This window comes from Piliocolobus tephrosceles, chromosome 1, assembly GCF_002776525.5.
Source record: "Piliocolobus tephrosceles isolate RC106 chromosome 1, ASM277652v3, whole genome shotgun sequence".
In the NCBI taxonomy this organism is placed as follows: domain Eukaryota; kingdom Metazoa; phylum Chordata; class Mammalia; order Primates; family Cercopithecidae; genus Piliocolobus; species Piliocolobus tephrosceles.
Genome location: NC_045434.1, coordinates 165,398,157 through 165,413,860, shown reverse-complemented (window position 1 = coordinate 165,413,860; position 15,704 = coordinate 165,398,157). Strand labels below are relative to the sequence as shown.

General features: G+C 40.5%; 1 protein-coding gene across 1 annotated transcript in view; it reads right to left on the bottom strand.

The window, feature by feature from the left end:
* FYB2 (FYN binding protein 2) overlaps positions 1-15,704 on the bottom strand; it is a 102,234-nt gene that overhangs the window by 70,584 nt on the left and 15,946 nt on the right. The window contains exons 2-3 of the mRNA XM_023186820.3: positions 3,287-4,028; positions 206-367 (exon numbers count right to left, since the gene is read on the bottom strand). Of these exons, the coding sequence (XP_023042588.2) occupies positions 206-367; positions 3,287-4,028 (904 nt within the window). The remainder of the gene's footprint in view (positions 1-205; positions 368-3,286; positions 4,029-15,704) is intronic.

Genomic DNA, 15,704 nt, shown 5'->3' with positions numbered 1-15,704 from the left:
GGTGGGCTGGTCTAGGAGCGATAAGGGGCCAATTCCCACAGAGACGTCATTTCATGGGCAAGCTGCCACAGCCCCTAGATGAGAATAAGCAGTGATGGATGTCCAGCCTCATGAAAAACAGCAGTCGCATGGTCACCTGGGAGAAGATATAGGGACGGAGGTGACTCCTGGTTGGCCATGTGTAGGGTCCTGTGCATTTCCTTACCTTCCCCTTGAGTCTTGGCAACAGCAGCTGGCTGCCTCTGAAAGGCCTGGAGGTTCACGACGGTAGGTCTTGAAGGCTTTTGGGGAGGAGGACCCAGGGAGCTGATGGAGGGCAGTGGCTTCATTTTGGGAAGGTGGTGATGTCTGACATCTGACTGTTTTTCTGAACACAGACAGTAAAAAATGTAAGTTATGATTATTTTCATATCACAGCTTGTTGGGTAAAACTGGTTTCCTTGCCTCCATCTCAGTCCCGTCCAATCTATTCTCCACCCAACAGTTCATGCCCTGATCAATACATAAACCTGATCAATTGCCATGCTGCTGCTTTAAGGATTTCCTCAGCATGAAATCGGTCACTCCATCTCTGCCATTTCTACACCACAAGGCACCCATCTGTGTTTCTAGATTCTTTGTTTGGCGTATTATATGTCTTGCTTCCCACCACTTAAAGCCCAAATATTTTTCACATGCATCACTGGCTTCTCCGTTCTCCAGATTTGATTTAGATAGCCTTAAAAAGCTCTCATATATCCAAAATTCTGTTCATGTTTTTCTTGGTTCTGGAACACTATTCCCTTTTTTGGCAAACTTCAATTCATTCTTTTTAGGCTCTGCTCCAATGACACCTCCTCTAGAAAGCTTTTCTTGATTTCTCACAGGAATCAAGGCCGGAATCAACCTCTGATTTGTATCCCTGTAGCACATTGTTAATATCACTACATCAATATCATGGCACATTGGAGGTGCTGATCTCTGTTCCCATTAAACGTGGGCTTCTGTGGGTGGGGATGGTGTCGTATTGATCCCTCAGCACCAAGCACAGGGCCTCCCTCACAGGAGAGAGGCTGTGACTACTGAAAGGATTCTTCAAGCACTTATGACATGCAAATAATACTGGCTCTACAAAGAGGAATAAGAATTGATCTGGGATTTCCAGGGCTCATAGCCTAGGACTGCCTTCAAGACTGACTTCATGATATCTGGGCACCTGTGTCCCGGAATTTTCCAGGAAAGTTCCAATTTTATATATATTTGTCCTCTGCAGTCTTAAATCTAACTCCAACAGAAAGTCCAATATTATACATGAAAATCATATCTGACCTTTACACTGAAAATAGAACAAAATCTTATGTAATCCAACTGCTTTGATTTTTGACTTACGTAAGACAGTAGTTGACTACATGGGCCATTCATGCGAAAACTTAAGAAGTGGCCTAGCATTTTGCATATACCCCTGGGAGACTTCCTACGCTGTCTTCCACAAGCTGGAAGGGAGGGAAAGCTTCCTTATTGCTTCACCCACAGCGGGTTACATCCCCAGAAACTCAGGCCCAAAGTTCCTTTCTTCCTAGGCTTTAATTACAAGTAGCATTGTCAAAAACTTCAGTCATTATCAAATTAGGTAGAAGACATGTGAATATTAATTATCACTTACTAATTGGGCTTGGAGTTTTTACCAGGCACTGTGCTAAGTAATTTACAAACGTTATCTCATTTAACTATCTCAATAGCTCCATCTGGTAGATAATACATTCTTCTTTCCTTTCTCTCATCCCTCCTTCCCATACATCTTTCTTCCCATCTGTCTTTTCTTCTTCCTCATCCCTTCATCAATAACTATTTATTTACTATATTCCAGGTATTGTTCTAGGAAGTGGGGATAGAGTTGAGAACAAGAACTTGTATAGTCCTACCTTCATGAATTTTTATTCTAATAACAAGAGACTGATGATAAACGAGTAAACAAATAAACAAGATCATTACAGAGATCCATTAGTTCTATGAAGGAAATAAGGTAGGATGACAAGTGTGAACTGTTGATCATGAGGCAGTATACTTTATATAGAGAGGTTAGAGAAAGCTGACTTTGGAAAGCTTTTTGGAACTTAGGCCTAAATGCAGCTACAAAATCTTAAAGAAAAGAGTTTCTGAGGAAGAGGGAATGGCAAGTGCAAAGGTCCCAAGGCTTGACAAAGCCTGTTTAAGGAATAGCAAGAAATCTAGTGTGTTGACCATGGGCAGAGAGCTAGGGGAGGAGAGGTAGGAGATAAGTCAGACACAAAACAGGGACCAGCATGCAGGGCCATGAAGACCACAAAGCAAGTAGTTTAGATTCTATTCCAAGTACAAACAGAAACCATACAAGGTTGTAAGGAGATCCATCCATCCACTCTTCCATCCACTTAATCAATCATTCAACACATTTTTTTTAGGACTTATTCAATCTGGCCTTTTTCTTCTAGGTGCTAGGGATTTGGTAGTAAAAAAAGACAGTCCTTATCTTTTTTTTTTGACAGGATCTTGCTCTGTTACCCAGGCTGAAGTGAAGTGGTACAATTTTGGCTCACTACAACCTCTGCCTCCCAGGTTCAAGCAATTCTGGTGTCTCAGCTTCCCGAGTAGCTGGGATTACAGGCACAGGCCACTATGCCCAGCTAATTTTTGTATTTTTAATAGAGACAGGGTTTTGCCATGTTAGCCAGGCTGGTCTTGAACTCTTGACCTCAAGGAATCTGCCCACCTTGGCCTCCCAAAATGTTCGAATTACAGGTGTAAGCCACTGTGCCCAGCCAGTCTTTATCCTTTTATAACTTACATAATACTGAGGTGAACCAAGCGCTTGGTGGCAAAACCAAGAGTTTGCTGATAGATTCAGTGTGTAGAATGAGGGAAGAGAAGGGAAATAGAGTATGGGTCCTAAGTTTTGGCCTGAGAAATTAGGAGGATAGTTGTGTTGTTTACCAAGACAGATGATTGGTGACAGATTTGAGTTATAAGAGAGCACTCAGGCTCTAAGAATCAATACAGATTGCCTAAATTCATGCAACTTGTAAGAAGTCGAGCTAGGATTCAAATCCAAGTTTTTCCAAAAGCTATCTCACAAAGCAATTCCAGGAGATTAAGCACTTTACTCAAACCCAAGATTACAGTTTAGCAAATGGGCCTAGAATATCACGCTGAAAGTCTGGAGCAACATTACCCAGGTCATATACATAACCACTCTGAGTCAACAGGTTTTAAAATAGAAAAACATGATGACCCCTCCTAGCCCCTGTCCCATGGGGATCACATTTGTTACCTGGGGCCTGGCTGGCAAGCTCACACTCATAGATGGGCTGGTAGGTGCTGCTTTCTGGGCTCTTCTCAGGACGTGGGTTTTCCCAGTTCTTCCTGATATGATGAGAAATTACAAAAGAGGGATCTTCAGAGACATTAATTTTGGGGGCCACCAAGTGCTTCTGGGAAGGAAGAGTCTGGGCTCCTTTTGTTTCCAGCTTTTTCCTGGGTTCCTCTGGAGTAAGCCCCATGCCTTTTTGCACTTCCAGATGGAAGGCCTTACTTCCACAGTTGGCAAGGAGAAGGGCTGATGACATTTCACTTTTCTGAGATGAAACCTTCTCCCAGTTCCAGAGTTTGTTTCTGAAGCTATTGGCCACCACTACTTTTTCCTTAGTGATTATCTCAACATTTGACTGAGTCACCTCTAACAGCAGAGAAGCCTTCTGTGAACTTGCTGTAGAACATACAGTGGACTTTCCCAGAGGCCCTGGGGAGCTAGAACATTTTGGAATCTCAGTCTTTTGAGCCAACTTTATTTTCTGAGGTTGAAGAGGCTGGGACTCACTACTGGAACAGTGTGGTGGGCGCTGCTTGTGGTTGGATGAGAGGGGTTTCCCATTGGCCAAAATTTGAGTTGACTGTTTGTCTCCAATGTCACCGTTTGGAGAAACTCCTGCTGGGAGTTTAATAGGTCCTGGAAGAGGTTGAGCATCAAGATTTTGAAATTTGGCTCGAAGTTCCTTGAAGCTTCTTACCCCTTCCTAAAGCAAAGAATAATCAAACAAACAACAAAAACAAACAACAACAACAGCAACAAAAACAAATGTCTCATTATTCCAAGAAAAAAAGCCAGTGTGATTAGATCTCACTGATCTCACCATGTTAAGGGACTCTAACTGCTGATACAATGCAACTGCTTCTGGGCAATGTTAGCCAGCAATGCTATTGTCTATATGAGATAGAATGAAAACACTATCTCTTTTTTAAACACTCCAGGGATGTTTAATTTTCTCACAGCATATAAAGAACACCTATAGATAGTACTAAAAACAGTGGAGAAACCCCTTGATACAAACTTTTGATGGCTCCCCACTGCCTATAAAAATAAATTCCATACTGCTTTATACAGAATTCAAGGTTCTTCACAATGCAGTGCCAACTAGCTCAAAAGATGGTGGAATTATGATCTCCAACCACAGCCAAACACAACTACCCTTAAACCAAACAGAACTGTTTACAATTTTCTTAGAACCTCCTACTCTCTATCACCAGGAGTTTGCTTAGTGTTCTTGCTCCCAAAATGCATCCCCATCAGCTTGTCAACACTTTTCTTGCACTTCACTGCCTACTAATCCATCAGTATTTCACCTGGGGAACTTAATTCAATATGCAAAAAAACTCCATTAAAAAATGGACAAAGGACATGAACAGAAAATCAACTACTGCATGTTCTCACTTATAAGTAGGAGCTAAACACTGAGTATACATGGACATAAAGATGAAAACAAAAGGCCCTGGAGACTATGAGGGGGTGAAGGGATGAAGGGGGAGAAAGGTTGAAAAATTACTTGTTGGGTACTGTGATCACTACGTAGGTGATGGAATCATTCATACACTAAACCTCAGTGACACACAATTTACCCATGTAGCAAACATGTGCCTTTACTTCCTGAACCTAAAATGAAAGTTGAAAAAAAAAAAAAAAAAAAAGCTTTCACCTGTGGATGACAGACACAGCTAACTTCTTTCTTGTCTCCTTGGTACTTCCTTAGCTTTTTATATCTTGGCTGTTGAACTTAACACTATGGTATGGAGAAAAGAACAAACTTTGGAAATAGACCTATGTTCATATGAAGACTCCACTCTTTATCCTCTATGGAAATACTCTGGGGAACTCGATCTTCCCTCTAAGTGCCTCATAAAAATAAGTTATCAAACAGTAGCAGGATTAGGGCCATTATAAGTGAAATGTCCATTACAGTGCCTGACACATAGTAGGCCCATGATAAATAAAAGTTCTTTATAAGAGGCTAGATGACCCTCTTGCATTTTTAACTCCCCTTGGAAAATGATCTTGCTCTTCCCTTTAAATTCAGCTCCAATTTGGCATATGAAAATAATGGTAGTAATGGGAGCCCAACCTTTGTGGCAGAAGAAGGAGCACGACTGGGTTTATACAGTGAATTGATTGGCGGTCTGGCCAAGTAGGTGTAGGCTTAACTCCTGCTCCATGCTCTTCCTGCTGGTTCTTCTTCCTCCCACTAGACCACATTAGATTTTGTAAATGTGTTCTGTCATCTTTTGCTTTCATAGGAAGTAGGGTAATGTCTAATGGAGCCATTGCAAAAAGTAGGAGCCACTGTCCTCTCCTGATCATCTTAAAGGTTTTTAATTTCATGTACACAGACCATGTCCATGGCAGTGACTTTTGATTTTGCCAGCTTAGGAAATGTTGGGCGACCTTTTCTCTCTATATTTACAGTTGACTCACACCTGCCTTCTGAAGATTTTGGAAGGGAGGGAAATTGAACGAGAAGCATGAAGCAAGTGTCTCGGAGCTTAAGTACATGCGCTCTCCTTCCTTTTTCATATTTCTGTTCTCTATCTCTGTAACGCACACACACGTGCACATGCACATGCACACACACAGCCAGCAGGCAAGTTAATTCAACCATACTTTCTCTCCCCTGATGTGGCAGAAGCCAGCACTGGGCATGGAATCAGGAGATCTGAGTGTGAAACTCTGCTTATCCATTTTCCACTTACGTGCCTTGGGCAATTCACTTCACTTTGTTGAGCCTTATTTTCTTCACTATAAAATGAAACTTATATTTCTGACAGCAGTTCTGGGTTAATGTAAGAATCAAATGAGATAACAGATATACATACCTCAGTGATAAATATTTTTGTATTGTGGTAAAATACACACAAAACATGTCATCTTAACCATCTCTAAGTGTACAGTTTGGCAGTGTTATGTAGATTCACACTGTTGTGCAACCAATCTCCAGAACTCTTTCAATCTTGCAAAAATAAAACTCCATATCCATTAAACAAGTCCATATTCTGTCCTCTCATTCTACACTCTGTCTCTGAATTTGACTATTCTAGGTACTGTATAAGAGGAATCATAGAGTATTTGTCTTTTTATAACTGTCTTATTTCACTTATTACAATGGCCTCAAGGTTTAGCCACGTTGAAGCATGTGTTAGAATTTCCTTCCTTTTTAAGGCTAACTAATGTATCATAGTGTATATATAACACATCCTGTTTATCCATTCATCCATCCATGGAGAGTTGGGTGGCTTCCATATCTTAGCTATTATGAATGATGCTTCTATAAACATAGGTGTATAGATACCTCATTGAGACCCTATGTTCAGTCCTTTTGGGTATGTTCCCAGAAGTGAAATTGCTGGATTATATGGTAGTTCTATTTTTAATTTTTGAGGAACCTCCCTTCTGTTTTCCATAGCAACTGCACCATTTTACATTCTCACCAACAATGTACAGGGGTTCCAATGTCTCCACATCTTCACCAACACTTTTTTTTTTTTTTTTTTTACAATAGCCATCCTAATGGTTATGAGTTTGTCAGTGGTTAATATTTTTAAAGTAATATAATGATTATTTTCAGTTCTTCACTATTTGAAGCCACATGGAGAACTACTGTACAATGTTATTGCTTAGATTTTAGTCTCTGTAGGATTAATTAAGCAAAGCCCTAGTATGAAATAGAATTACGGATTTGATAACCTCCAAACCAAGGTTCTGTGCAAAGATCACTGGTTCAGCGGGGAGCAAACCTGATTATACCTGGCTCTCTACTCTTTCAAAACATGTTCATTAAGTATCTACATACAGACCAAACATTGTTTTAGACAGTCAAGGGCTCTATTCTAATGTCAAGAAGAGACAGAAAATAAGCAATTACACAAGAAAATATGAGAGACAGAGTGCTATGTGGAAAATTAAGCAGATGATGCAATGGTGACTCAGTGCCTACCACTGATTTTCAGAGCTATAGTAGAAAAGTAATTTCTTCTCTCTAGCTCAGTCATACATCAAATTAGAGGTTGGACTGGGTGATCTCCAAAGCCCCTTCCGGCACTAATTAGATTTTATTTTCCTTACAATCAATGGGAAATAGATGTGATGCATTTTGTTTTGTATTATCCATCACCCATAGGTGGAAGTTCAGTTTTGAGGACATGAGGAAAACTGCATGAAGATGGTTTGGGAAGTGGCCATAGGGTCCTTCTGGTTAAAACCATGCTCCATTTTTCAGCTGCCACAGCTAGTCAGTCCCCAAATCCCACTGATCTGAACTCTTAAGCAGTCCATGAGCCCCTCCCTTCAATTCTTCCTCACTTACTATTGGAATGACTTCTTCATGGTCTCTCTGCTTCCTTTCTGGGCCCCTCTAATCCACCATTTACTCAGCTGTTAGACAAACCTCTTTAAAAACAAATCTGGTCATGTAAGTCCCTTACATGTTTTAAAACCTTCAATTTAGCATCCCCAGAGCTTTCAAATAAGCTCAAATTCTTTTGCTTAGCACATAAGAGCCATCCTAATCCTGACCCTCTTAATGCTCCAGCATCACATTGAGCCTCCCCCCAACATGCTTTCTTCTTTCTAGCCTCACCAAATTGCTGACATTCTCCTAAACCTGTTTTGCCCTTTCATGTAGCTGTAACTTTGAATGTGCTGCCTGCAATGCTCATCTTTCTCTCTAATTTCTTGAACTAGCAAATTCCTGCTCCTTCAAAATTTAACTCGTGTCATCTCAAAATATTTATTGGTTGCCTACTATGCATTAGGCACTAGGGTTACAAAGATGAATGAGGCAACTCTGACCTTTCAGAACTCAGAAAATGAAGGAGACAGCCACGAATTGGTTGTTTTAATATAATACAGAGAATTATGAGATGTATGGCAGAAAGTCTGTGGAGGGAACATAGAAAAGGGGCTTGTGATGCAAACCCGGTTGCCAAGCAGATTTCCTAGAGGGGATTCCCCAGCTTAAACAGTCAGCCAAGCAAAGAACAGAGGAAGGCAGTCCAGAGAATGAACACAGAAGGCACAACCTTGGAAACAGCATGATGTATACGGGAAGCAGCAGTAATTTCACATAAATGAAGCACCAGTGCATAGTATATGAGACTGGAAAAGAAAGGAGAGGCCAAGTCTTATTGTCATCGGGCTTTATCTTCATAGTGGGCGGGGAACTACTGATAGGTTTCCTGGTGAGCAGCTAAAGGCAATTTTTAACTGATTCCTCTTTCATGACCACTCTAGGTAAAGCAGCATCTCTCCTTCACTCTTTACCTACCTTACCCTGGGTATACACTGGCTCATCCAACCCTTTCTAGTGAGCCTTCCCCTAGCACAGAGCCTGGGAAGCTTGGAACTACCACGCCCAGGCACTCTTTCATCTGGAAATTTGCCCAACAGAGGTGTCCAAAGCTTGGTAAATGAGCCCCTGAGGGTGTGGCCGCTCAGGGGATAGCATGTGCTTTGGGGAGCAGCTGTGGCAGAGGTTCCTGTGCTACGCGGTGGGTAGCAGCATCGATGGGTTCACATAGGAACTACCCCATTCCCTTAGCTCTAGCATGTAAGCTTCTTACCAGTTCTGGAAATTCCTAAAATAACTTATTGCAAATCCTTTTCCATTCATATTTACAATAACAAATTTGGTTATCTGTAAGAACAACAACAAAACACACTGGCCGATACAGCCTGGTTTGTTTTTCTTTATAGCACCTACAAAACCCAGCAGATGGTCTGTCTCCCTCCATCAGAATGTAAACTCCTTACAGGTAGGTACTTTGTTTGTATTTGAGTATTTGCCCACTGCTGTAGTGCCAGTGCCTCGATAAAAATGTGGTGAAGGAATGAATCCTTAATTCACAAGTCTTTCAGAACCCCTTTAATACAGGGCCAGTATTCTATTTATCTTGGTATCCCCAGCAGTGGCAGAAGTGACTCAGAAAATCCTTGGTGAATGAATGAATCAGTGAACAGATATTTAGAAAAGTTAGCTGGTTCACATAATACATGAACCGTAACTCAGCAGAATCTTAATTTTTTTCCTGTGTCATCTTTGTGAAAGCAGATTAGAATGCCCTCAGAAAAAATGACCTAATCGCTATCATGTCAACAGACAGCCCTAAAAATAGCCCTGGAACATAGCCTGGTGCTTCTGGCTTATACTGGGCAAGCCTCAAATACCTCATCTGGGAAGTACAGGCCAAAACAATGCCAGAGATATTGTGGGAACAACCTGAGATAAAAGACAGTGATGTCTTCTAAACAGAAGGGGTATATCTTTTTGATATGGAAATTAACCAAGGAGGTAGCAGCCAAGAAAAACAAAGACATTGCTATTTCAGAAGAATGGAGAGACCACAGTAAAACTGTTGGAAGTCTGAATCTCAGCTCTTTAAGTGTAGCATTGTTATATTTAGATAGATGTATTTAGTCAGTAGGAAAAAAGACTCCATCAAACAGCTGCCTTTTGTTCAATGTTTATGTTACAGGAATCTAAGGAATAATGATAATAATAATACTAACAAAAATGGGCAAATATGTGATATTACCATATGCCAGGCACTGTTCTAAGCACTTCATATACATTAACTAACTTAAACCCATGTATTCTCAGAATACAGACAAGGATAGTGAGGCAGGGCCTATGTGGCCTGTCCAAGGTCATGCAGCAAGGGTCAAAGCTGGGAATCAAATTCATACAACCTGGCTTTGGGGCCCATATGATCTATTCTGGACTCCTCTAACCCAAGAATTTGCTTGGTGGGTCTAGAAACTTTTTTGGCTAATAATTTTCTAGAAACAAGCTAATACCTGATCACATGAGTATAAATGCTGTAACCTCCTCTTCTTGGGAAGATATTTTCCCCTTTGCTAGTTTCAGAGAATTGATAACTATATTTTTTTCTATCCTCATCATCCTTATTAACAACCCTTATACATGATGCTGTAATTAATTTCCACAATAACCCCACCAATTAGGCAATTGTTACTGATCCTGTTTTATAGATAGACTAACAGAGAGATTAAGTAACTTTCCCCAGTTTATATAGAGAGTGATACAGGAATTTAAATTCAAGTCTGTATAACTCCGTGACTGCTTTTATTTATTCCGCAATAAATATACAAATATATTGACAAATATGTCTTTCTTATAAATTTAGCTCTAATTTAAAATTCTTCTATTAATTCATAAAAATATCATAATCAATTTTGTATATGTCACATTTAGAGATTATGTTAAAAATGTAGCTCTAATCACACCATTGAAACAAACAAAAATCCCAGGAAGCCAATTTGCATTGGCTTTTAAGACACTTTCTCAGACTTTTTATTATTTACACTGACATGAGCAAAACATTTTACTTAATATAATTGGCATAGTTTAAAAAATTTTAATAAATTACATGGCCATTGTGACCACATATCTTGGATTTTTCAAGGTACTTTTGATTTAATGTAATTTAAGAGATGATGAGAAAATGCAGAACCAAATAACAAAACTCAGTCTTATATCCTTTCAAAGTAAATTTGCAAACGATAATAAATTCTGTGTCAAATCACATGTTTTGATCTCTGCTTTATAAAGCATGGCACAGACAACTGTTCCGTCCTCTCCTGAGTTTACACCTGCTGCCATGGGCTCCTAGGTAACCCTCTCTATGTCACCACTCTCTGCCTTACATCTACAATGGCATTCATTGCACCGCACAGCAAGCTGCCTTGGACAAGGACTGCAGGTGCTCGATAAGTTAACAGTGACTTGGTAAGTGAATGTGGTCATAAAAATATACATAAAATAAGTTCCAAAAGGAGAAGATACTATTTCTATGCACATTTCTTAATTGGAAAATAAAGGTTATCTCATTTCTGAATGTCTGCACATTGCTAACTGTTGCCTTCCACAGGGAGAAACAATGGCAATGTCAACGGCAACGGTTTATCACAAGTCTGAACATTCTCCTGTGGTAAGCAAATCCAAGAGCCTTAAGGAATATGTAAACTCAAAATCCAAGGCAAAGAGAAGGCAGCAGAAGCCAAGAAATTATGAGCCCAGGAAGAGAGGCAGTAGTAGCTGTCAAATCCTATCTAAGATGGAAAGAAGTAGAAGTCGATTAAATATAGCATCTGAGTCACTCTTCATGAATAAAAGGGCTTCAATTCAACCTTCCCTACTATAAGAGCTATAATAATGGTGAAACCGTCTGTATTTTTGGTACCAATGATTAATTCCTATGAAGGGTTAGGAACAACAGAATTGAACTGACACCGCAGTTGTTAGTGAAGGTTAAAGCTTAAAGTTAGACAGATTAAAATCTTCCTATGTAAAGGCAAAAAAAAAAAAAAAAAATCATTGTGCCTCCATTATCTGTCAGGTCAAATGAGTACTTTTCATCTCCAGGTTGGGTGTGAGCAAGAATACCAGCTTTATTAAATGTGTGACCTTGAACAAGCTACTAAATCTCTCTGCATCTGTAAAATGGGGCCAGTAATACCACATGGGGTTTAAGGTTTCAGTTAAGTGTTACAAAGTCCCTGAGTGCCCAGCCCCTGGCCAGTGCTCTTGGTGAGACTGTGACTCCTCTAGTTGCAACCACATATGCCACCTGCTGTCCCTTAGCCATGATACTGCCCACTGCAGACTGCAAAGGCAGCCTAGAGTCTTGATGGTCCTCATACACCACATGCTTTCCTCACCTCAATACCCCATGCATTACCACTAATGCTGCCTAAGCCCCCATCCCAAGTGGTAGGCAGTAGTTAGCCAATGACTCGTCTTCCCCTAAAACATCAAGACAGTGAGACTTACATCCCCATTTACCTTGGTCACCATGAGAAAATGAAACTGGTCTGTAACAAAGGGCCTTATTCCCCACAGACCCAATTGAATCCCATTTCTCACCCTTCCCTGACCATCCTAACCCGCAGTCTGCAAAATTCCTCATGTCCTCAATCTCTTCTATGAACTTGCTCTCTACCTTTTTGCTCTAACTCAAACTCATCTCTCTCCTGAAGACATGGCTCTTCTCGTGCTCTCGCAAGCATAGCTTTCGCCTTCCACACTCCTATCTATTCTTGGGTCAGAAAGTGGAGTAAAGTGTTTTCTTAGCTCATCACTACTGCTTTCAAATTATTTTTTCTTCCTCAATAACGCCAACTCCTGCAAATGGCATATCGAACTAAACCTACTGCTTTCCATTGATGCCTTCCACAATATTCCTGATCACTCCCTTTTATTTATTAAAGATTTTAGCACCCAGCTTACTCCTCTCTCTCTATTACTACTCTCATGACAATAAGCAAATTCCAAATCCATGCAGATAATCTTTCCAACACTTTGGCCTCATTTCTAATGATCTCATCTTTCACCCTACTTTAGCCACTAATTTCCATAGATACACCTTAGACCCTGCTATGAGTAATAAATGAACCATCTCCAACACATGAATTTCAAGTACCCTACACCTGGACACCCCCTTTCATCTTACCCACTTGCCTTTTCTGGTGCCCCAACTCCAGCAATGCTTTAGCCTCATGGGCCTTAACACTGTTTCTCTACTATTCCCTCCCATCTTCATTTCCCTGTGTACCCAGATTGCATTCCATAGACCATCATGAGAATCACTCTCTGGAATACATCTTAATTCTTGCCTCTCTCCCACTCACAGTTACTTGGGTATGGATAGAAGGCATGAAATGTGCCTAGAACTCTAACCTCGGTTAAACATTCTTCCTACTCTTTATTTGTACCTGAGGCAGAATTAAACCGAGGGTACCTCCTATCTACTTTGCAGTTTTTAGGGGCTGGAATTGTCTATTAGAGTGGGAGCATGCAGAAACTAGGAGCCCAAGTGAAGGAGTTAGGACTTTATTCCACAGGCAATGGAGAGCCTCTAAAAGTTGTGAGCAGGAGAACAACACAGTGGGCAACTCCTACTCATTCAAGTCTCATGCAAAGCACTGCTTTCCCAATCCTCCTGGCTTCTTCCGTGGAACAAGGACCTCTCTCCGCTTACTTCTGTCTTGGTGCTTATCACATTCTATCTTATCATAACTATTTACTGGTGTGCCTCTCCCACTAAACCTCACCTTTTTCAATACAAGGGCTATGTCTTTCCATCATTGTATCTTCAGCTGATAGCTGGACTTGAGCAATTCAAAACATTTAATCCCCATTTAGTGAAGGTAGTTATGCAAGCAATTACCTAACTATAAGTACTATGCATGGAATCAATGAAAATATAGTGAAGAATTAGTTTAACTTGGCCCATTCAGGAAATCCTTCCCAAAGGAAGTAAGATTGAAGGATGAGTGAGTTTCCTTTGGGGAGAAAGGGGCTATGAAGACATTTTAGGCTAAAGGAACAGTATAGACAAAGGCATGGAGGTGTGCAGGTCCATCGTATTTTCAGATTGGAGCAGCTAGAGTATGAAATGAGTGGAGCAGGAGGAAGAAAGCCATTATTCTTCCCAGGAGCCTTCAAAAGTTTAGGGCCTTCAAAGCCTTCATTCAACTAAGTAGTGAAGAATCTCAGTTGCCTTTTCAAGGCAATAAGAGAGGAGGAAATATTTTGGTGTGGGGAACACTTCAGTTGATTTGAGATCATATCACTTTGCCACTTTCTTGTCTGCAACTGCCTACACTCCTTGTCATAAGGGCCTTTCTGTCCATCTATCACCAATTACAGGGCCATTAGAACTTTCATACAAGAATTCCAATAGTACATTGACATCAACACAATCATCTTCCTAGCATTGACATGAAAATGTGTGTGTTTGTACCTTCTCTATAAAACCCCTTCTATCCATTTCTTTCCCTGCACAAGAGCTCAGTCTTCATGTCTTCCTCTTTCTTTGAAACATTGCTTGGATTCTTTCAGATTTAGTTTTCATCACTAATTTAAGTCTATAATCTTTACACAAAATCCTCTGACCAGATATACTTTGGAATTCAAATTTTTTCCAATTTTAGAAAGGTAATATATTACAAATTCTGTATATGTAAACCCTAGTGTGGTCTGAGACAGCATGCTGTGATCAAACATGTTACTATTTCTGTAGTAAAATACATTAATGTTCATATAATGCAAGATAAATAAAGATCATAAATTGTCTCACGTTGGTTCAGGCAGGCTTTTGAAACCAAAAAAGTTATGAAAAATTAGTGGGTTTCAGAGCTTATTGGATTTTGGAATTGTGGGTAATGAGATCATGAACTTTTCCCTATCCACTTCCTCACTTTTTTTTAAGAAAGAAAAAGCAAAAGCAAAATAATTATTCAGCTCCAGGTATAATCAATGGTAGCTGGACTGATAGTTGTTCCTTGGTTCAGCTGGCTGTCTTCTGCTACTTAAGATTTTTGCAATCATTTTCTAACTGGTAACCCAGCCCCACACAAAAATGTTGCAGGGATCTGATGGCTCTAAAATACAATTCCATTCTAAAATGTCACTCCATTAAAAATAGAAATAATAGTGTTTCACAAGTATCTATCAGTTAAAGTGCTAATTCCTTCACCTCCTTGATCTGGTGACAAACCGCCACTACACGGCTTTATGTTGCAGTCACCTAGAACTCCTGGGCTCCCTCTAGTGTAGGTCTTGTTTTCCTGCATCCCATCACAGCCCATGCTTCACCTGCCATCTGGCATGTCCAGAATGTCTTTGCACGAAATCTACTGTCCAAATTTTACTCATTCTTCTAGGCACAGCTTACATGCTTCTGCCATCAATGGCCCCTTCAAAACTTAACCTCTCTCTCCTCAGATCTCTTCTGGTAATGGTTCTTAATCCTGGCTGTGCATGGGAATATCCTGGGGACTCCTGAGCCTGCCCCACTGAAACAGAAGTTCCCGGGAGTCCATATTTTATGAAGAACCGTGAGTTCTTACTGGGTGGCCAGCTCAGCACCTGGTTCAAGGAATAGGTTTGAAAACATGTCTTCTAGCACTTCATCTGCAAATCTCTTTTAGTCTTATGCCCCTTGCCACTTTCCATATCCTCCTACAATTATTCCAGTAGATGCTTCATCTGCCCTATATTCCATGAACTCCTTGAGGTCAGGTAGAAACACATACTCACCTTTGTAGAGCCCACAAGTTCAAGCATGAAAATTTACTCCTAGTAATACCAAACTAACAGCGAATGAAATGAATAACCTCCAGAGGGGATGATCTTTTTTTTTTTTTTTTCAGACGGAGTCTCACTCTGTCACCCAGGCAGGAGTGCAGTGGTGCGATCTTGGCTCACTGCAAGCTCCGTCTTCTCCCGGGTTCACGCCATTCTCCTGCCTCAGCCTCCGGAGAAGCTGGGACTACAGGCACCCGCCACCACGTCCGGCTATTTTTTTTTTTTTTTTTTTTTTTTTTTTTTTTTTTTTTTTTTTTT